The 23,744-nt window shown below is 45.9% G+C and overlaps 1 protein-coding gene across 3 annotated transcripts in view; it reads right to left on the bottom strand.

Moving 5' to 3' along the window:
• The window catches only part of UCHL5 (ubiquitin C-terminal hydrolase L5), a 421,169-nt gene that overhangs the window by 357,928 nt on the left and 39,497 nt on the right, over positions 1-23,744 (bottom strand). For all 3 annotated transcript variants that reach the window (XM_069737165.1, XM_069737164.1, XM_069737163.1), the window contains exon 2: positions 19,613-19,676. In XM_069737165.1, the coding sequence (XP_069593266.1) occupies positions 19,613-19,676 (64 nt within the window). The remainder of the gene's footprint in view (positions 1-19,612; positions 19,677-23,744) is intronic.

Below are 23,744 nucleotides of genomic sequence, written 5' to 3' on the forward strand. Positions count from 1 at the left end.
TTTTAAACCCCCTGCAGTTGCCTCCCAGGTATGTCTTAGGAACCCGTCCGCTTTTTTATCTAGAGGGTCCGTTAATACACCAGAGTCTTTTAAGGTAAGAGATGACTTTTTAGACGACCTGTCAACTGCACCATCAATTTTTGGAACTTTATCCCATGTTTCCGAATCTTTCTCCTCAAAGGGATAACGTCTTTTAGAAGCCGAGGGCAGATTACCCAATTTGTCCGGCTTCTAAAAACTCTCTTTCTATAAGGGTTTTTACTTTGGTATTAACAGGGAAAGTACGCTTTCTTTTTTCCTCTAAACCCCCAAACATAATGTCCTCCAGGGACTTGGCCGCATTTTCATCTTTAAGGCCCATCGAAGCTCTAACGGCTTTTATTAACTTATCCATGTTCCATGCGCCCGCACGTGCGCCAGAGCCCGGAGGATCTGTGGACGGCGCTTCCAGCTTCCTGAAGGCCAGCATTCAGGCGCCCTGCCTGCTCTTCCAGTGCCGGGACAGGAGTGGGTGAGTGGAACTTCAATCAACAAATACCGCCGTGATGTTCAGCACAAGAGTTCCCATCAGGACAGGAAACCCAACTCTAACCCTAACTTTAGCCCCAACCCTAACTTTAGCCCCAACCCTAACTTTAGCCCCAACGCTATCCATAACTTTAGCCCTAACCCTAGCTCTAACCCTAATTGGAAATACATACATTTTTTTTTTTCATTTTATTATTTTTTCCTAACTAAGGGGGTAATAAAGGGGATGTTATTTACTATTTTTTTTATTTTGATCACTGCGATAGGCTCTCACAGTGACCAAAATAAAACAAGAGGAAAAATCTTCCTCCGCCGGCAGATCACAGCGGGCGCACTGCGCCCGCCATTTTCTTACCGAAGCAAGAAGCCGGGACCAGGAGAGGAAGCAGGAGGAACCAGGGACACCGGTAAGTATAACAGGGTCCCCGATCCCCCTATTTCTCTGTACTCTGATTTGCTATCACAACAGAGGACAGAGAATAACACATCGCATTTATTTTGCGGTCACCGTTAAATGATTATTTACCGGCGATCACAAAACAGGGGTTGGCAAAAACCGACAGCGATCATGTTCTTTGGGGTCTCGGCTACCCCCGGCAGCCGAGAACCCAAAGATCTTTCCGGTGCTGGCCGGCGGGCGCCCTGCGCCCGCCATTTTTTGCTGGAAGAAGATGGCGTCACCCATGGGGAGCCACGAGGAGCACCAGGGGAGACTGTTGAGTATCGGGGGGTGATCGGGGACCCCATTTCTCTGTCCCCTGATGTACGATCACATCGGAGGACAGAGAAATTGAATGGCAAATCGCTTTTTTTTTTGCGACCGCCGGTAAACGATTAATTGCCGGCGATCGCAAATCGCTAAAAACCGACCCGAATCATGTTCTCTTGGGTCTCGGCTAACCCCGGCAACCGAGACCCCAGAGAAAATCCGACTCTGGGGGGCGCTATACACTTATTCCACAGTGCCGTTAATTAACGGCGCTGTGGTTTAAGTACCCTTAACTGCCGCCGTTAAAAGGCGTATCGGCGGTCGTTAAGGGGTTAAGCATAAGGTTTACCACTTTAAGGTTTTCTTGGCTGAATTGGCCTAATTATAATGCCCTGCGCTGTATTTTATGCGGATATCACATGGCCAGCCTGCGTTGGCGTATTTTATGGCAAGAATACCAGGGCTGTGGAGTCGGAGTCGTGGAGTCGGAGTTAGTTTTGGTCGGAGTCGGAGTCGGTAGAAATGTACCCACTCCAGCTGTAAAAAAAAAATAGAATTATTCTTACCGTTAATTCGGTTTCTAGTAACTCACCACGACAGCACACCTGGAGGGAGGATGTTACCCCTTTCCTAATAGGCACAGGAAATGACAAGAGGTTAAATAACAGAGGGGGAGGATGAGGGAGGGGTTATTATAAAGGACCACAGGAGAAGGAATGCTTCAAATTATATTTATTCTTTTCAGAACGTATATCAAGCATAGGGAGGGATTACTCCTGCTGTCGTGGTGAGTTACTAGAAACCGAATTAACGGTAAGAATAATTCTATTTTCTCTAGTAACCACCACGACAGCACACCTGGAGCAGTACCCAAGAGTAATCTATTAGGGAGGGACCATAGCACCAAGGACTTTTTCTCCGAAGGCCAAGTCCTCCTTTGACATCAGGTCTAGCCTGTAAGGTTTAGAAAATGTAAGGACCGAGGACCACGTAGCCGCTCTGCATATTTGCTCAATGGAAGCACTGGCTTTCTCGGCCCAGGAGACAGCTGTTGCTCTGGTAGAATGAGCTGTGAATTTTTCTGGCGGTGGAAGGCCTTGGATCTGATAGGCCTCCAAGATTGCTCTTGATCCAATTGGCAATTGTAGATTTGGAAGTCTTCTTTCCCTTATTCTGCCCATGAAGATGGATAAATAAATTCTGATCCTTCCTAATTTTATCTGAAATTTGAAGGTAATAAAGTACCGTTCTTCGAACATCTAAAGTATGGAACTGTTGTTCTTCATTTTTTGGTTTTTGATAAAAGGATGGGAGAATTATATCCTGTGACTTATGAAAGTCAGAGACGACTTTTGGAAGAAAGGCTTATTCTGCGATTGGATCCATCCTATCTTGTAAAATCCTCATGTAGGGTTCATTGATCGACAGGGCCTGTAGTTCACCTACTCTCTTGGCTGTAGTTATGGCTATCAGGAAGGTGGTTTTCCAGGCGAGTCTATCCATTGCTATTGATGACAAAGGCTCGAAAGGTGGAAGTGTAAGTCCCTTCAGGACTATATTGAGGTCTGTTGTGAATTCTGTGGCAGAGCTCCCTCCTGTGGTCACAAGTGGTACTTCGGCTGATTCTCTCTATGAGCTTCCGTTGGTGGAGGAGAGTGGTACTGCGGCTTCTGAGTTTCCTTCCTCAGGTGATGTGGTGAAGTCGTTAGGTGCTGCTCTATTTAACTCCACCTAGTGCTTTGATCCTGGCCTCCAGTCAATGTTCTAGTATTGGACTTGCTTCCTCCTGGATCGTTCCTGTGGCCTGCTGCTCTGCATAGCTAAGTTGCTCTTGTGTTATTTTTGTTTGCTGTTTTTTCTGTCCAGCTTGTTTATTTGGTTTTTCTTGCTTGCTGGAAGCTCTGGGACGCAGAGGGTGTACCTCCGTGCCGTTAGTTCGGTACGGAGGGTCTTTTTGCCGCCTTTGCGTGGTTGTTTGTAGGGTTTTGTGTTGACCGCAAAGTTACCTTTCCTATCCTCGCTCTGTTCAGTAAGTCGGGCCTCACTTTGCTAAATCTATTTCATCTCTACGTTTGTCTTTTCATCTTGACTCACAGTCATTATATGTGGGGGGCTGCCTTTTCCTTTGGGGTACTTCTCTGAGGCAAGGTAGGCTTATTTTCTATCTTCAGGCTAGCTAGTTTCTCAGGCTGTGCCGAGTTGCATAGGGAGCGTTAGGCGCAATCCACGGCTGCCTCTAGTGTGGTTGGAGAGGATTAGGGATTGGGGTCAGCAGAGTTCCCACGTCTCAGAGCTCGTTCTATGTTTTTGGGTTATTGTCAGATCACTGTATGTGCTCTGATGTCTATGTCCATTGTGGTACTGAATTACCAGCCATAACAGTACTGGAGGCCAAGAGTACTAATGATTCCCAATAGAGGGAAAAAAGAAGTTCTGAGACCATTTTTTTTTCTCTGCACTGTGTTTTGCCTTTTTTTTCCCCTAGACATTTGGGTGGTTCAGAACACAGGTGTAGCGATGGACATTAAAGGTCTGTCTTCATGTGTGGATCAGCTCACGGCAAGAGTACAAAATATTCAAGACTTTGTGGTTCAGAATACTATGTTAGAACCAAGAATTCCTATTCCTGATTTGTTTTTTGGAGATAGAACTAAATTTCTGAGTTTCAAAAATAATTGTAAACTATTTCTGGCTTTGAAACCTCGCTCCTCTGGTGACCCAGTTCAACAAGTTAGGATCATTATTTCTTTTTTACGTGGCGACCCTCAGGACTGGGCATTTTCTCTTACTCGCTCGGATTGCTGTACGACGAACCTAATTCAGTGGATCAGGCAGAGAAAAATTTGCTGGCTCTGTGTCAGGGTCAGGATGAGATAGAGGTATATTGTCAGAAATTTAGAAAGTGGTCCGTACTCACTCAATGGAATGAAGGTGCGCTCGCAGCTATTTTCAGAAAGGGTCTCTCTGAAGCCCTTAAGGATGTCATGGTGGGATTTCCTATGCCTGCTGGTCTGAATGAGTCTGTCTTTGACCATTCAGATCGGTCGACGCTTGCGTGAGCGTAAATCTGTGCACCATTTGGCGGTATTATCTGAGCATAAACCTGAGCCTATACAGTGCGATAGGACTTTGACCAGAGTTGAACGGCAAGAACACAGACGTCAGAATGGGCTGTGTTTCTACTGTGGTGATTCCACTCATGCTATCTCTGATTGTCCTAAGCGCACTAAGCGGTTCGCTAGGTCTGCCACCATTGGTACGGTACAGTCAAAATTTCTTGTCCGTTACCTTGATCTGCTCTTTGTCATCTTATTCTGTCATGGCATTTGTGGATTCAGGCGCTGCCCTGAATTTGATGGACTTGGAGTATGCTAGGCATTGTGGGGTTTTCTTGGAGCCCTTGCAGTGTCCTATTCCATTGAGAGGAATTGATGCTACGCCTTTGGCCAAGAATAAGCCTCAATACTGGACCCAGCTGACCATGTGCATGGCTCCTGCACATCAGGAGGTTATTCGCTTTCTGGTGTTGCATAATCTGCATGATGTGGTCGTGTTGGGGTTGCCATGGCTACAAGTCCATAATCCAGTATTAGATTGGAAATCCATGTCTGTGTCCAGCTGGGGTTGTCAGGGGGTACATGGTGATGTTCCATTTCTGTCTATTTCGTCATCCACCCCTTCTGAGGTTCCAGAGTTCTTGTCTGATTACCGGGATGTATTTGATGAGCCCAATTCCGATACCCTACCTCCGCATAGGGATTGTGATTGTGCTATCGATTTGATTCCTGGTAGTAAATTCCCAAAAGGTCGACTGTTTAATTTATCTGTGCCTGAGCACGCCGCTATGCGGAGTTACGTGAAGGAGTCCTTGGAGAAGGGGCATATTCGCCCGTCATCGTCGCCATTAGGAGCAGGGTTCTTTTTTGTGGCCAAGAAGGATGGTTCGCTGAAACCTTGTATAGATTACCGCCTTCTAAATAAGATCACGGAAAGGCCGGGATCACACATGCGAGAAACACGTCCGAGTCTCGCATGTGAAATCCAAGCTCTGGCGCCGGCACTTGGGAGCGGAGCGTGCGGCTCCATGTGTTGCTATGCGGCCGCACGCTCCGCTCTGGAGTGCCGGCACCAGAACTTGGATTTCACATGCGAGACTCGGACGTGTTTCTCGCATGTGTGATCCCGGCCTTAAATTTCAGTACCCCTTGCCGCTGTTATCTGATTTGTTTGCTCGGATTAAGGGGGCTAGTTGGTTCACCAAGATAGATCTTCGTGGTGCGTATAATCTTGTGCGTATTAAGCGAGGTGATGAATGGAAAACTGCATTTAATACGCCCGAGGGCCATTTTGAGTATCTAGTAATGCCATTCGGACTTGCCAATGCTCCATCAGTGTTTCAGTCCTTTATGCATAACATCTTCCGAGAGTACCTGGATAAATTCCTGATTGTATACTTGGATGATATTTTGATCTTCTCGGATGATTGGGAGTCTCATGTGAAGCAGGTCAGAACGGTGTTTCAGGTCCTGCGTGCCAATTCTTTGTTTGTGAAGGGATCTAAGTGTCTCTTTGGTGTTCCGAAGGTTTCATTTTTGGGGTTCATTTTTTCCCCTTCTACTATCGAGATGGACCCTGTTAAGGTCCAAGCCATCCATGATTGGACTCAGCCGACATCTCTGAAAAGTCTGCAAAAGTTCCTGGGCTTTGCTAATTTTTATCGTCGCTTCATCTGCAATTTTTCTAGTATTGCTAAACCATTGACCGATTTGACCAAGAAGGGTGCTGATGTGGTCAATTGGTCTTCTGCTGCTGTGGAAGCTTTTCAAGAGTTGAAGCGTCGCTTTTCTTCTGCCCCTGTGTTGTGTCAACCAGATGTTTCGCTTCCATTCCAGGTCGAGGTTGATGCTTCAGAGATTGGAGCAGGGGCTGTTTTGTCGCAGAGAAGTTCTGATTGCTCGGTGATGAAACCATGCGCCTTCTTTTCCAGGAAGTTTTCGCCTGCTGAGCGAAATTATGATGTTGGCAATCGAGAGTTGCTGGCCATGAAGTGGGCATTCGAGGAGTGGCGTCATTGGCTTGAAGGAGCTAAGCATCGTGTGGTGGTCTTGACTGATCATAAGAACTTGACTTATCTCGAGTCTGCCAAGCCGTTGAATCCTAGACAGGCTCGTTGGTCGCTGTTTTTTGCCCGTTTTGACTTTGTGGTTTCGTACCTTCCGGGCTCTAAAAATGTGAAGGCGGATGCCCTGTCTAGGAGTTTTGTGCCCGACTCTCCGGGTGTATCTGAGCCGGCGGGTATTCTCAAAGAGGGAGTAATTGTGTCTGCCATCTCCCCTGATTTGCGGTGGGTGCTGCAAAAATTTCAGGCTAATAAACCTGATCGTTGCCCAGCGGAGAAACTGTTTGTCCCTGATTGGTGGACGAATAAAGTTATCTCTGAGGTTCATTGTTCGGTGTTGGCTGGTCATCCTGGAATCTTTGGTACCAGAGAGTTAGTGGCTAGATCCTTTTGGTGGCCATCTCTGTCGCAGGATGTGCGTTCTTTTGTGCAGTCCTGTGGGATTTGTGCTCGGGCTACGCCCTGCTGTTCTCGTGCCAGTGGGTTGCTTTTGCCCTTGCCGGTCCCGAAGAGGCCTTGGACACATATCTCTATGGATTTTATTTCAGATCTTCCCGTCTCTCAAAAGATGTCAGTCATTTGGGTGGTTTGTGATCGCTTCTCTAAGATGGTCCATTTGGTACCCTTGTCCAAATTACCTTCCTCCTCTGATTTGGTGCCATTGTTCTTCCAGAATGTGGTTCGTTTACATGGCATTCCAGAGAATATCGTTTCTGACAGAGGTTCCCAGTTTGTTTCGAGGTTTTGGCGAGCCTTTTGTGCAAGGATGGGCATTGACTTGTCTTTTTCCTCGGCTTTCCATCCTCAGACTAATGGCCAGACCGAACGAACCAATCAGACCTTGGCAACATATCGGAGATGCTTTGTTTCTGCTGATCAGGATGACTGGGTGTCCTTTTTGCCTTTGGCTGAGTTCGCCCTTAATAAATCGGGCCAGCTCGGCTACCTTGGTTTCGCCGTTTTTCTGCAACTCTGGGTTCCATCCTCGTTTCTCTTCAGGGCAGGTTGAGTCTTCGGACTGTCCTGGTGTGGATACGGTGGTGGACAGGTTGCAGCAGATTTGGACTCATGTAGTGGACAATTTGACCTTGTCCCAGGAGAAGGCTCAACGTTTTGCTAATCGCAGACGCTGTGTGGGTCCCCGACTTCGTGTTGGGGATTTGGTTTGGTTGTCTTCTCGTCATATTCCTATGAAGGTTTCCTCTCCTAAGTTTAAACCTCGTTTCATTGGTCCGTATAGGATTTCTGAGGTTCTTAATCCTGTGTCTTTTCGTTTGACCCTTCCAGATTCTTTTTCCATCCATAACGTATTCCATAGGTCATTGTTGCGGAGATACGTGGCACCTATGGTTCCATCTGTTGATCCTCCTGCCCCGGTTTTGGTGGAGGGGGAGTTGGAGTATATTGTGGAGAAGATTTTGGATTCTCGTGTTTCAAGACGGAAACACCAGTATCTGGTTAAGTGGAAGGGTTATGCTCAGGAAGATAATTCCTGGGTCTTTGCCTCTGATGTCCATGCTCCCGATCTTGTTCGTGCCTTTCATATGGCTCATCCTGGTCGTCCTGGGGGCTCTGGTGAGGGTTCGGTGACCCCTCCTCAAGGGGGGGTACGGTTGTGAATTCTGTGGCAGAGCTCCCTCCTGTGGTCACAAGTGGTACTTCGGCTGATTCTCTCTATGAGCTTCCGTTGGTGGAGGAGAGTGGTACTGCGGCTTCTGAGTTTCCTTCCTCAGGTGATGTGGTGAAGTCGTTAGGTGCTGCTCTATTTAACTCCACCTAGTGCTTTGATCCTGGCCTCCAGTCAATGTTCTAGTATTGGACTTGCTTCCTCCTGGATCGTTCCTGTGGCCTGCTGCTCTGCATAGCCAAGTTGCTCTTGTGTTATTTTTTGTTTGCTGTTTTTTCTGTCCAGCTTGTTTATTTGGTTTTTCTTGCTTGCTGGAAGCTCTGGGACGCAGAGGGTGTACCTCCGTGCCGTTAGTCGGTACGGAGGGTCTTTTTGCCCCCTTTGCGTGGTTGTTTGTAGGGTTTTGTGTTGACCGCAAAGTTACCTTTCCTATCCTCGCTCTGTTCAGTAAGTCGGGCCTCACTTTGCTAAATCTATTTCATCTCTAAGTTTGTCTTTTCATCTTGACTCACAGTCATTATATGTGGGGGGCTGCCTTTTCCTTTGGGGTATTTCTCTGAGGCAAGGTAGGCTTATTTTCTATCTTCAGGCTAGCTAGTTTCTCAGGCTGTGCCGAGTTGCATAGGGAGCGTTAGGCGCAATCCACGGCTGCCTCTAGTGTGGTTGGAGAGGATTAGGGATTGCGGTCAGCAGAGTTCCCACGTCTCAGAGCTCGTTCTATGTTTTTGGGTTATTGTCAGATCACTGTATGTGCTCTGACTTCTATGTCCATTGTGGTACTGAATTACCAGCCATAACAGAGGTCCCAAGATGGAACTATATTAATGGATCTTGGAGATATGCGGGATGCTGCCGTCATAAACCTTCTTATCCATCTGTGTTCGGCTAGAGGTTGGTCAAAATACGAGCTCAGAGCCGCCACCTGTACCTTGAGGGTGCTGGGTTTGAGACCTTTTTCTAGTCCATCTTGTAAAAAATCCAGGATTCAGGCTAGGTTCGGCCTATCTGGGTTGGACCGTTCAGGAGCACTCCATGTGATATAGGTTTTCCATATTTTCTGATAAATGGAATTGGTAACGGTCTTCCGGCTTTTCTGTAGCGTACTAATGACCTTCTTTGATAGCCCTCTGGTCCTCAGAATTGAGAATTCAGAAGCCAGGCATTCAGGTGTAATCTCTCGGGGTCTGGATGAAGTATTGGCCCCTGATAGAGGAGGTTCTTGATCGGAGGTAGTGCCATTGGTCCATCTACTTTTAGGCTGATGAGGGACCCAAACCAACTTCTTTTGGGCCAAAATGGAGCTACTAAGATTACACTGACCCTTTCTGTCCTTATCTTCTGTAGGACCCTTGGTAGAATTGGTAATGGAAGAAACGCATAGGCCAGTGAGAATGTCCATGGTTGGGCCAATGCGTCTACTCCTAGCCCCGGATTGGTTGGATGTAGTGAAAAAAATTGATCCACTTTTGTGTTCTGGGCGTTCGCGAACAGGTCCACTTCCGGCTGTCCCCACTTTCTGACCAAAATCTGAAAAGTCTCTGGGTCTAGACCCCATTCTCCGGGATGGATCTTTTCTCTGCTCAGGAAGTCAGCCTGTATATTTATTTCCCCTCTTATGTGCAGGGCAGAAAGAGAGAGAACATGTTCTTTGGCCCAGGAAAATATTCTGGCTGATATGGCCTTTAGATCCTCATGTCTTGTACTTCCCTGATGACGAAGATGGGCAACTGTTGTCATGTTGTCCGAGTAGATCTTGATATGGGAATTCTGAACAAGAGTTACCGCTGCTTTGAGGACTTCCTCTACAGCTTTTAATTCTCTGAAGTTCGAGGATCGTTGACTTATCTCGCTTGGCCAGTTCCCTTGAAGTATGTGTTGGGCTACCGTAGCTCCCCAACCTCTTTCGATGGCATCTACTGTTATAGAGATTGCTGGGTCCTGCGACCAGGGAACTCCTCCGAGTAGGTTTTCCTTTTGTAGCCAACACGTCAAAGATGACTTTACGTGCGGTGGTATTCTGATCTTTCTGTCCAGAGAATCTGGGGATCCGTCCCAATTTGACAGAATATGAGTCTGGAGTACTCTGGTGTGGGCTTGTGCCCATGACACCATCTGGATGCACGACGTCATGGTCCCGAGAACCGACATGGCCCATCATAGAGAAGTTATCTTCTTGTCCCTCAACGTTCTGATCTTTGCTGTAAGCAAGGTCCGTTTTTGTTCTGGTAAAAAGATGTTTGGCTGCGAGAATCTAGTAGGACCCCTAAAAAGACCTTTGTTGTTGACGGAACCATCTCCGATTTCTTGTGGTTCACTATCCAGCCTAGGTACGATAAGATCTTGACTACCCTCTGAAGGTGTTCTTGAAGAGTGGGAACTGAGGGGGCCACTATCAGTAGGTCGTCGAGGTATGGAATTATGCATATTCGTTGACCTCTGATGTAGGCCATTACTTCGGCACATGATCTTCGTGAAGATCCTCGGGGCTGAGGATAGCATAAAGGGGAGGACATTGAACTGAAAATGGTCTGTCTTTTCCCCTGACGACTGCAAATCTTAGGAATTTTCGATAAGTTGGATGGATTGGGACGTGGGAATACGCGTCCTGTAGATCTATCGTCGCCATGACGAAATCTTGTCCTATGAGGGGTACTGTAGACCTTACTGATTCCATCTTGAACCTTCTGTAGGCGACATGTTGATTCAGAGGTTTTAGGTTGATTATTATTCGATGGGACCCGTTTGGTTTCTTTATTAGAAACAAATTTGAATAATGTCCTCTGTTCTTCTCGTTCTCCGGGACTGAGGAGATCACCTGGTTGTCGAAAAGATCTTGTACTCCCGCTATCAATATGGACTGTAGCTTTGGTGTAGCTAAAGATGTTGTTCTTGACATCTTTTGAGGATATGATATTAACTCTATTTTTATTCAGTCTCTGACTGATGTTAACATCCATTGGTCTGAGCAGATTGCATGCCAGTATGGGAGGAAGTTTGAAATACGACCCCCTACCCTGGTGGCGTCATTGTTTTCTCGGATTTTGGGGCTGGGAAAGATTTCTGTCTCTTCCTCCTTTTGGGTAACTCCAGCGCCCTGTCTTACCCTTGCCTCTGTATTGAGGAGTATGCTCTTGTTGAGAGCGAAAGGGTCTTTTCCTAGGGTTTCTAGGTTCTGGCAATGTCTTTTTATCTGAAGCCTTCTCCAGTAGATCATCCAGGGCCGGCCCAAACATATCATTCCCTTTAAAGGGAATCGAACAGAGCCTCATCTTCGAGGTCATGTCCCCAGACCATGATTTCAGCCAGAGTGCTCGTCTTACAGAATTTGACAATCCTGATGACCTTGCTGCCACCCTCACGGACTCAGCTGAGGCATCCGCTAGAAATCCTGTCGCTTTCTGGAAGATAGGTAGAGAGGCCAGGATCTCCTCTCTGGGAGTGCCTGAAGACAGTTGTTCCTCTAATTGACCCAGCCAGCGGTGCATTGATCTAGCCACACAGGTAGACACCGAATTGATGTTAAGTAAGGATGCAGACGTCTCCCAAGACTTTCTTAGCAGCCCATCCATTTTACGCTCCAGAGGGTCCTTCAACTGGGAGGCATCTTCAAATGGTAGCGTGGTTTTCTTAGCTACCCTAGCGATCTGGATATCCACCTTAGGAATCTCCGACCAGCATGAAGCAGTTTCGTCATCTACCGGAAACCGATCCTAAATTTCTGCTGGGTTGGTCAACCTCTTTTCCGGAGTCTCCCATTCTTCTAGAACTAAATCACGGATATTCTTGTGAATGGGAAATACTTGTTTCTTCTTAGAACGAAGACCCCCGAACATCTCATCTTGTACTGACTGAGCCGTCTTCTCTTCTTCAATCTCCATAGTCTTCCTCACTGCTGTGAGGAGTTCTTCTATGTCACTGGAGGAGAAGTAGTATCTCTCTTGCTGAGAAGCCTCTGAGTCTAAGGATATTTCACCTTCCTCTGGAGGTTCATCCGACATCTCCCCCTGAGATTCCTCATGCCTTTCATCCTCTGGATTAAGCTTCCTTTTCTTAGCCTCCGGAGGAGTACTGGGGGAGGGAGTGGGTTGGGAGAGTGTGGCCAGAGAGCTTCTGATCTCGTGCTGGATCAAGCCTTTAATCTCTTCCATTAGAGATGGCTGCTCTTCTCTAACAATTTTTTCTGTGCACTCTTTGCACAATGTCTTCTTATATGAAGAGGACAGTTTTTTTTTGCACAGACAGCACATTTACGTGCAGCTTTGGATCTGCCTCCTGATGTGGGTTCCTTGTCCCCTTGAAATAAAAGGGAGAAGGAATCATAAGATTGCAACCCGCATCAGGGAGTGGACACCCTGGGCCAGATTACTTACTGGGGCCGGGATGGTGCTGGGATCTGCAAGAGCAGAGCGCGAGGCAGACGTCTCCATGATTTTCACCACACAGTGGTCTTACCTGAGACGTCTTCTTGTCCGGGGCTCTTAAATAGGCGACCGGACACAGCACCTGTCCTCCTGTGAGAGGACCTCCTCCTCCAATGTCCGGATGTGGGGGGAGAAAGGCCGCCGACATCCACGCTATCTGACATGCGTTCCAGCGTGGAACGCAAAGGAGCTTCCTGAATACTGAAGCCGGCCGGCGTCTGACGTCACTTCCTGCCGCCGGCTTCAGACCGGAAGTCCTCATCGCGCGCACAGCGCTGGAGGAGGAGAGGGGCTGGAGAGCTCAGAGAGGCCTCCAGCCGAAGAATGCCGCCCAGACCTTGCCTTGTCGGTGCGGACTGGTGGCGGAAGTCCCGAGTCCGGAGGAGACGGGAGCAGCGCTCGGGGAAGAGAGGTAAATCTGCTCCCCAGCTGCCCGGCATAGAATCTCTTTCACCCCTGGTGACCGCTGCCAGCACAGCACACCTGGGATGACCTCTTCATCCCTAGTAGGGACAGGAAAAAACACTGAGGGGGAGGATGAGGGAGGGGTTATTTAACCTCTTGTCATTTCCTGTCCCTATTAGGAAAGGGGTAACATCCTCCAGGTGTGCTGTCGTGGTGGTTACTAGAGAAAAATGTATTAATATTTCATAACTGAACTTTCATATGAATTTTATAAATCTTACTCAAATATATATGTTCTATCAAACTATGAACAACAGTAATAAGCAGTTCTGCTGGAGATAGAGACATTTCTAAAGGTACCGTCACACATAACGATATCGTTAACGATATCGTTGCTTTTTGTGACGTAGCAACGATATCGTTAAGGAAATCGTTATGTGTCACAGCGACCAACGATCAGGCCCCTGCTGGGAGATCGTTGGTCGCTGAGGAAAGTCCAGAACTTTATTTCGTCGCTGGATCTCCCGCTGACATCGCTGGATCGGTGTGTGTGACGCCGATCCAGCGATGTCTTCACTGGTAACCAGGGTAAACATCGGGTTACTAAGCGCACAGCCGCGCTTATTAACCCGATGTTTACCCTGGTTACCAGCGTAAACGTAAAAAAAACAAACACTACATACTTACATTCCGTGTCTGTCCCCCGGCGCTGTGCTTCTCTGCACTGGCTGTGAGCGCCGGCCAGCCGGAAAGCATAGCGGTGACGTCACCGCTCTGCTTTCCGGCTGACCGATGCTGACAGTGCAGAGGAAAGCACAGCGCCGGAGGACAGACACGGAAGGTAAGTATGTAGTGTTTGTTTTTTTTACGTTTACGCTGGTAACCAGGGTAAACATCGGGTTACTAAGCGCGGCCCTGGGGACTTCGGGATCGTTGGTCGCTGGAGAGCTGTCTGTGTGACAGCTCTCCAGCGACCAAACAGCGACGCTGCAGCGATCGACATCGTTGTCGGTATAGCTGCAGCGTCGCTTAGTGTGACGGTACCCTTACTTCTGGTGTGTCACTGTTCTCCACTGCCCTTATCTAATCTTATACTTGGTTAACCTCATGCTGCCCCAACCCCCCTACTTACAATGTATGAAACTGAAAGTGAAAATGTGTTGCAAATTCTTAGTAGTAAAGCTCCTCCTCTAGACTAGATGTTTGGTGTGCGTCTTCCAAGCATCTCACAGCTGCTACTCAGAAGAGGAAGACTGTAAGAAATATTATCCTTTCAACAAACTTTGCATCAGTTAACTGTGAGTACATGAGTAATAACAGTATTACTGAACACTATATTAGTTGTACGACATGGCAATAATTTTGTACAATTGTTTGTAGGAAAAACAATTGTCATTTGGAGTGTTAATGCAGAATTAAAAACCTGAGAATGTCAAAGAAGCGTCATATTTAATCAGCTGTATTTGAACATTTCACCATCACTCAAGATAGAAAACATTATGTCTGTCAGTGTATGACAAACGATCCAGACGAAAACAAATGCTGTGAGGCCAAGATCAGGGCATATTCAGGCAAAGATAAAAATGTTCCTACCAGAGCTTCTAATCTAAAGAGACATTTACAGCGCTTTCATCCACAAGTACTGAAAGCAGTGGATGAGAAAGACTGCATCCAAACCAATGAACCAGTGCCCAGCTCTTCCAGCCAAAGCAGCAGAGAACTTTGCAGCCATCAGTTGCAAAATATTTTGTCAGTGACAGTTACTGTGACAATGACAGTAGATACATTTAAAAACAGATCATAGAGCTTGTTGTAAAGGATAGTGTGCCTATTTCATTATTTTCACGACCAGCCTTTGTGTGTCTGAATGGGGAAATGGCCCACAAGCTTGGTGTTTCTCTGGAGAGAGAGAGAATTAGAAAATTAGTAATCGAAGAAGCTTTTAAACAAAAGGAAGAACTTTAAAAAAAAAAAAAAAAAAACTCTCAAGGGACGCTTTCTGTTTCTTAAAATGGTATCTTGCACACGTCACAGAGTGAACTATTTTGCCTTCAATGTCCGATTTGTTTGTGACAAAAATGAAAGAGTTACCAAGACATTGGCAGTAAAAGACACCAAAGCTCATCACACCAGTGAGTTTCTCCAGGTCTTGGTGGAAAAGGTTCTGCAAGACTATGAACTTAAAAAAGAGCAAGTTCTTTCTGTCGTAACGGACAATGCTTCAAATATAAGTACTATTAAGCGAATGAATGAGAGTAATGATGGTGACCAGCAGCTAGAAGAACATTCTGGGTCCACAGACACAGAAATGTTTGAAATAGAGGAACACAGTATTGTAACTGAGGAGCAAACTAAAGTTGCTTCAGATGAACAGCAACATGATAGTTTAGATGATCTTGTTGAAACTGTGTGTCAATACGTTCTTTCATTCATCACATGTGCTGTGTTGTGCATACGCTACAGCTGGCTATAAGAGACAGCCTGCAAGAAGGACATGCTGCTGCACTGATTGGCAAGGTGAGAAAATTGGCTACTGTTGCCAGAACCCCTAAAGTTGACTCAATTTTGAAGAGACGTGCTGGAATAGGGGCAATTATTGATCAAGCCACACGATGGGGCAGTACTTACTTAATGATTCAGCGCTTGGTTGAACTGAAAACCTTTCTTGTAGACATAGCTAACACTCAACTGACGCTAAATGAAAGTCAGTGGAATCAGGTGACTGAGCTGGAAAAATTGCTAGAGCACCCATTTACAGTGACTAAAAAATTACAAGCAGAGGACTTAACTCCAGGTATTTTCTTAAAGGAGTGGAAGAACCTGATGGTTCGCCTGTCCCAAAGAGGAGGGTTAATTGCAAGTGGCATTGCTACATCAATGAAACGGAGAGAGGAGCTAGAGGAGCTACTATTACAAAATAATTCTTTTGGCAGCTGTTTATGTAGACCCAATGCATCGGATTCTTCTAGATGATCAACAGCTAACTAAAGGAAAAGAAGCTCTGTTTGAAATAGCAGTAAGGATGAAAGGGTTGCAGAACAGTCAGGAGGAACAAGAAGAATTTGGTCGTCCTGCCACATCTTTACCCTCATCAACTGATGAAGAATTTAATTTCGAAAAATATTTGGATCACAAGGACCGTGCAAAGCGTTCCCGCATAGAAGAGTCATCCCCATCAAAGAACACAGCCAGTACATTTCATCAGAATTCTTCATGTGCACTAAAAGAAATTGAGAAATTTGACCGTTCATCAAAAATAACAGTGCAACAAGCGATTCCTCTGTATCCTGACATTGTCAGAGATGTTGCCAGAGTGGTTACTGCTGTGCCACCAACCCAAGTTAGTTTAGAGAGGTTGTTCTCTGCTCTCAAAATAATTAGATCAGATTTGAGGGCATCCATGAAGGAGGATCTGACAGGGGCAATACTTTTTCTGAGGAAAAATTTATAGACTTCTTCTTATTAACTGCATAACAGTGTTTATTGCATATTTACTTACAAGAGTTTATAAAAGTTTATAAAAGTTATTTGCTATATTCTAATTGTATTCTAATAAATATAGTTTTTGCTCTAAGTGGTCTGATTACTAATGTGATGGTGAGAAACTGAATAATTAATATTTGACAACAGAAAATTTATTGTTACGAATTGGCCATTTATGAAGTAGTCAGAGTCGGAGCCGGATTTGGAACCTGATAAAATCCAGGAGTCGGAGTCGCAACTGTGGCTTACCGACTCCACAGCCCTGAAGCATACATTAACTATGCGTACTAAATACCGTGGTACTGGACTCTGCGGCGCGTTATTTTGCGCAGGCGCCTGATAGAGTAGAGCGCAAGGCAACTATACAGGCGTTTCACAGGGCGTTTTGTGCTCGGTGAACATGTATTGATCATGCACAATTATGTACAAAGACGCTGGATGCACCTTGAGTGGACCCGCGCCCCAGCATCTGCAGCTGCGCAATGGCGCTGGACTTTGCTGCGCTCCACTTCACACAGGCGCCCTGACAGGTCCTGCGTTCCAGCGTGCATGGCCACTTTCTGGTACCGGTCTCATGTGCACATTTTTTTTTCCCCCTCACCGGGTTGCCTCTATCCATGCACACCGGTTTTTCATCAGGTAATTATGGCAACTCCACATACTGCTATTTATTTGTGCATTGGTGTGTGTGCCACCACCTCCCCTGACGAAGCCCTTTCTACTAGGACGATACGCGTGGGGCCACTGTCTTCATTCCACTCAGCTCCTGCATTGGAGGGGTCTTGCCCTCTTTCACACGTGGAGCATTTGGTAATTTAACCCTTTACCTTTCAGGCTTTTACTGAGTTCTCTTGGTTGCATTATGCAGATGACCCTTTTTTATATATCTTGTCATTGGTCATCTTCTGTGGCCTTACCTATAGGGTCCTTCCCTACCTTGGGGGGCCCTTTTCCTTGATAAGCATGTTATAGTCGACGCTAGGTTTGCAGAGTTGCACCACATAGCCCCATGAGCCAGTAGGTCTGAGATTGGTTTATATGCATATCTGTGTATATTGGGCACTATAACATGTACTTATTTTTCTGAGTGGATTGGTTGTTGTCTGGTTTTAATTATGTTTTAATATTTTGTGTGGCATACCAATAAAATATACTGTTAAATAATTTTCTATACAATCTTGTGGTGTGCATTTATTGCAGTGATGCTTTCTCTCTTTTTTGGCCATTATTGTTTACCACTGAGCTTGCACCCCAAGTTTTCCTTTTCCTCTGGTATCTTTGTATATAGTGGTGCGCTTGCTTTCTTTATAATCATGAAAATCGTATTGTACTCGCATAACATTCACATTACACTGGTGCGACTCTCGGCAGGGAGAATCAGACCTATTTTTCATACGTTTAGTGTCACTCCGGCCTTAAAGAGTAATACTGAGGAGGGAAGGACAGAATAGAAAACACCTTGCCAAACTTCTGAAACCGCAAAGCAAACAGCATACAAAACCACTAAACTGGTTTCCCATTCGGACGATGATCCATACAAAAGAATTATTCTACAAAATCTATATGCAAAGTAGAAACCATGGATGCTTTGTGGTCCTCTGCAATCCTTACCCAGCGTTGGTCATGCGGTGTCACGTGACCCGTCGTGTCACACAGGTCCTGATTCTATCGCTCACCGCCAGGACGCAGCTACCAACCGGAGTGACAGGATCCCCCCCGCTGACGGCTTCGCATATAGCAGCTTTGTGGATAGCTTGCGTCCTACGAGCCCTGCATCATCTATTCATCTATACATGCAGCGCATCTCCATGTGACTGGATCGCAGCCTGCTGCCGAAGATATCACCCGGAATAGCTGCCACCGGCCAGGGCAGCTCTGCCCACGGAATTGTACATTTATCTACTAGCTGCACCATGTCTTCTTTAGACACTAGAATCAGGAGTATTTGGACAACTCTAATTGCCGGGACTCATCACTTACCCTCATATGGTAAATTTAACTATATGCTTCACGGCTAATAACATCCAGATTTTTTGCAGCCTATCTTTTTGCAGCTTGTTTACAGCTTCTTTTCATTTATGTATCTTTCTCTTACTGGGCTAATTGCAATATTTGACAGTAATTGAATTAACCACCATTTTTTACAGCTATTTTCTGCAGTTTCTATTTTTGACACTGGGCAATACTTTACAGCAATCTTTGGATATTATCAGTATTGTTTCTGTATTTTCACTTTATGTACCTTGCTGAGTATTATTAGTAAATTCCCCCCATATTCACCTTTTTTTACCTGCAGTGGGTTTATTAGCGCAAATCTATTCCCATTACATTTCTATCTACTTTGACAACCCTGTGGTTATTGTCTAGAGTCGGAGCAGCAAAAAACCCCGTTACACTCCAGCGCCACTAAATCCTATATACAAAGTAGAAACCGGCATTAAGCACCTTTGTTTCCCCCAACTCCAATTCTGAAGGCCGTCCCACTCAACCAACAAGTCACTGGAGGTTGTCATGCCTTTCTCTCTCCTGGCCTTCGACCTAGCCTCACTCACAGCAACTATGGACTCAGAACAATACAAGCATCAGAAACATACGACTCAGATATCCTCTGTTTCAATAGCATACCATGCAATTGCTATCTTAGATGTGGCGGCTTTTCATAGCAATAGAGCTTCAAAACACTTGATAGTGGAGAACCGACGCTAGAAACATCACATCATTGTTATGGCCACTAAACAAGTAAATTGAGTGACGCCATACACAGCTAGTCAGACAGTGGATGGGAGAATGCATATTGCATATCTGCAGCCACATGACAACCTGGTCTTCCAGCTGGCGCCAGAGGATCCTTGCTGCTCTAGCTGTGAGGATTCACTAGTCTGCAGTCACACAATAACAAACCTGGACAACCCCATTAAGGCTACTTTCACACTAGCGTCGGATTGGGCCCGTCGCAGTGCGTCGGGCCGAGATTCCGGCGCTAGCGTTTGATGCGCTGCACAACGGAGGCAGCGGATGAATTTCTCCGGCGCATCCGCTGCCCCATTGTGAGGTGCGGGGAGGTGGGGGCGGAGTTCCGGCCGCGCATGCGCGGTCGGAAAAAGCGGTTCGTCGGCAGCAAAAAAACGTTACATTTAACTTTTTTTTTTCTCCCGGCGGTCCGCCACAACACGGCGCAAGCAACTTTGCAGGATGCGTTTTTTCCCCTAAACGACGCATTGCGACGTATTGAAAACAACGCTAGTGTGAAAGTAGCCTAAGAGTAGTTTAATACCATAAAAATAGCGTAAACAGTGTAAAACAAAAATAGTTGAACTTACTGTAGATCTTCAAAGTGTTCTTGCTCTAAACTCCAAATTTCTTCTACTTGAACTCCTTTACAACCTATACAAGAAAGGGAAATAAAGTTAGTTGATTAGTCTCATTGAAAATAGCACAAATGTATCGGAACAATCCCTTCCAAACGAAACAAGTCTTAACATGGATCTTAGCTTCACGACCGCCCACTGTAGATAAACATTGGCGCCTGCAGAACTATGTGCAATGCCGACGTTTGTCTATGGTAGGCAGTCTCACAGCACTCCTGCAAGCGATACGATTCTAGTGCAGAACGGTAGATCAGACAGGTGATATCATCAGGACCTGATTGGATCTGCTCCCAATGATATTAACCCTTTGCCATCTTCTAGATTCTGCAATCCCAGCATTTAGAAGATAGTGAGAGGGAGAGCTTTACTCACCTGTCTGACGCCCCACGTGATGAGATGTGATCACACTGCTTGAGATCTGTTCCTTGTAATGGCAACTAGAGGCCACGCGATGACTTTCGGGCCTGCCAGCTACAGTGGCCTGTTAGACTCAGCCAGCAGATGAGCTTAACATGCAATCTGACAGTGTAAAACTGACAGGTCTCGTGCAATGCAATTAATGTGTATTGCAACGCATGAGACCAGTGATCAGGAAAATAAAAATTGTGAAAACATTCCTTGAAATAAGACACATAAGTTCGATGTCATGGCCTGCAAATAGTCCGGATCTCAATCCAATTGAAAATCTTTAGTGGAAGTTGACGAAAATGGTCAATGACAAGGCTCCAACCTGCAAAGCTGATCTTGCAACAACAATCAGAGAAAGTTGGAGCCAGAATGATGAAGAGTACTGTTTGACACTCATTAAGTCCATGCTTCAGAGACTGCAAGCTGTTATAAAAGCCAAAGATGGTGCAACAAAATACTAGTAATGTGTTGGATTGTTTTTTTGTTTGTTTTTCACGATTCCATCATTTTTTCCTCAGAATTGAGTGATTCCATAACTTTTCCCCTATGCTTGGTTAAAAAAAAAAAAAAAAACTATTACTGACAACCACATTTTTTGTTCTTGATCTCTTTTAGTGTTTCTTAACCCCTTCATGACCCAGCCTATTTTGACCTTAATGACCTGGCCGTTTTTTGCAATTCTGACCAGTGTCCCTTTATGAGGTAATAACTCAGGAACGCTTCAACGAATCCTAGCGGTTCTGAGATTGTTTTTTCGTGACATATTGGGCTTCATGTTAGTGGTAAATTTAGGTCAATAAATTCTGCGTTTGTGATAAAAACGGAAATTTGGCGAAAATTTTGAACATTTCGCAATTTTCAAATTTTGAATTTTTATTCTGTTAAACGAGAGAGTTATGTGACACAAAATAGTTAATAAATAACATTACCCACAAGTCTACTTTATATCAGCGCAATTTTGGAAACAAAATTTTTTTTTGCTAGGAAGTTATAAGGGTTAAAAGTTGACCAGCGATTCTCATTTTTTGCAGCAAAAAATTTACAAAACCATTTTTTTTAGGGATCATCTCACATTTGAAGTCAGTTTGAGGGGTCTATATGGCTGAAAATACCAAAAAGTGACACCATTCTAAAAACTGCACCCCTCAAGGTGCTCAAAACCACATTCAAGTTTATTAACCCTTCAGATGCTTCACAGCAGCAGAAGCTACATGGAAGGAAAAAATGAACATTTAACTTTTTAATCACAAAAATGATCTTTTAGCAACTGGACCCCAAAAGTTATTGTACAATTTGTCCTGAGTATGCCGATACCCCACATGTGGGGGGGAACTACTGTTTGGGCGCACGACAGGGCTCGGAAGGGAAGGAGCGCCATTTGACTTTTTCAATGAAAAATTGGCTCCAATCTTTAGCGGACACCATGTCGCGTTTGGAGAGCCCCTGTGTGCCTAAACATTGGTGCTCCCCGACAAGTGACCCCGTTTTGGAAACTAGACCCACCAAGGAACTTATTTAGATGCATAGTGAGCACTTTGAACCCCCAGGTGCTTCACAAATTGATCCATAAAAATGAAAAAGTACTTTTTAAAAAAAAAAAAAAAAATTTCTTTTAGCCCCAATTTTTAAATTTTCACATGGGTAACAAGATAAAATGGATCCTAAAATGTGTTGGGCAATTTCTCCTGAGTACACTAATACCTCACATGTGGGGGTAAACCACTGTTTGGGCACATGGCAGGGCTCGGAAGGAAGGAGCGCCATTTGACTTTTTGAATGAAAAATTAGCTCCAATCGTTAGCGGACACCATGTCGCGTTTGGAGAGCCCCTGTGTGCCTAAACATTGGAGCTCTCCCACATGTGACACCATTTTGGAAACTAGACCTCCCATGGAACAAACCTAGATGTGCGGTGACCACTTTAAACCCCCAAGTGCTTCACAGAAGTTTATAACGCAGAGCCGTGAATATAAAAAATAATTTTTCTTTCCTCAAAAATAATTTTTTAGCCCGCAATTTTTTATTTTCACAAGAGTAACAGGAGAAATTGGACCCCAAAAATTGTTGTCCAGTTAGTCCTGAGTACGCTGACACCCCATATGTGGGGGGGGGGAACCACTGTTTGGGCACACGTCGGGGCTCAGAAGGGAAGTAGTGGCGTTTTGAAATGCAGACTTTGAAGGAATGGTGTGCGGGCGTCACGTTGCATTTGCAGAGACCCTGATGTGCCTAAACAGTAAACGCCCCCACAAGTAACCCTATTTTGGAAACTAGCCCCCAAAGGAACTTATCTAGATATGTGGTGAGCACTTTGAACCCTCAAGTGCTTCACAGAAGTTTATAACGCAGAGCCGTGAAAATAAAAAATTTTTTTCTTTCCTCAAAAATGATGTTTTAGCAAGCAGTTTTTTTGCTTTCACAAGGGTAAAAGGAGAAATTAGACCACAATAGTTGTTGCCCAGTTTGTCCCGAGTATGCTGGTACCCCATATGTGGGGGTAAACCACTGTTTTGGCGCACGTCGGGGCTCGGAAGGGAGGGAGCACCATTTGACTTTTTGAATACAAGATTGGCTGGAATCAATGGTGGCGCCATGTTGCGTTTGTAGACCCCTGATGTGCCTAAACAGTGGAAACCCCTCAATTTTAACTCCAACACTAACCCCAACACATCCCTAACCCTAATCCCAACTCTAGCCATAACCCTAATCCAGGGTCGGACTGGGGCACCGGGACACCGGAGAATCCTCCGGTGGGCCCCGCCCCCCATCTCCTGCCTCCTTCATTTGTGCCTGCCCTGCATGCTCATAGCTTGCGCACAGTAGTGCGCACTTTATTGTATAGACGGCACAGCTGGCAGACTGCACAGGTGATGGAAAGTGCAGGAGCAGCTCCTTCACATCACCTGCTGCCGCTGCCATTACTCTGCCAGGAGAGCTGTGTGCAGAGTGCCGACCCTCACTCCAGGCAGCAGTCAGAGGAACAGCTGACTGTGAGGCTGAGAGCAGACAGCACACAGCTCGCCCGCCTCAGTCACTTGTTTCCTGTGCTGGGTATGATCTCTGCTCCTCTTCCACAATCCACAAAGCCCTGGGCAGCAGTGTAAACGCTGATTGGCTGCAATTCAGCCAATCAGCGTTAGTTTTCTTTGTGTGAGCTCACAGCACAGCTCAGGCAAGGAGCTGTGCTGTGATTGGTCAGCAGTCCTACCCAAGCAGCAGTGGAGCAGAAGGAGTCTGATGGCTGCAGTCAGAGTCACTGTAACTGTAAGTAAATAACTCTATGATGCCTGCACAGAGGCAGTTAGGGGAGGGGGCCCACAGTGATATTCTAATTTTCTTGTGGACCCCCTCCCCTATTGTGTCATCCACCTCTATTTTACTGTGGCTCCCCTTTCCCTCTCTGACTAGGCCCATAGGAAATCAGAGGTGACATAGTGGGGGAGGGGGCCCACAGGAAAATAGAGGTGACAGTGGGGGAGGGGGCCCACAGGAAAATAGAGGTAGCACAGTGGGGGAGGGGGCCCACAGGAAAATAGAGGTAGCACAGTGGGGGAGGGGGCCCACAGGAAAATAGAGGTGACAGTGGGGGAGGGGGTCCACAGGAAAATAGAGGTAGCACAGTGGGGGAGGGGGCCCACAGGAAAATAGAGGTGGCACAGTGGGGGAGGGGGCCCAC

This window comes from Ranitomeya imitator, chromosome 8 (genome assembly GCF_032444005.1).
Source record: "Ranitomeya imitator isolate aRanImi1 chromosome 8, aRanImi1.pri, whole genome shotgun sequence".
Lineage (NCBI taxonomy): Eukaryota > Metazoa > Chordata > Amphibia > Anura > Dendrobatidae > Ranitomeya > Ranitomeya imitator.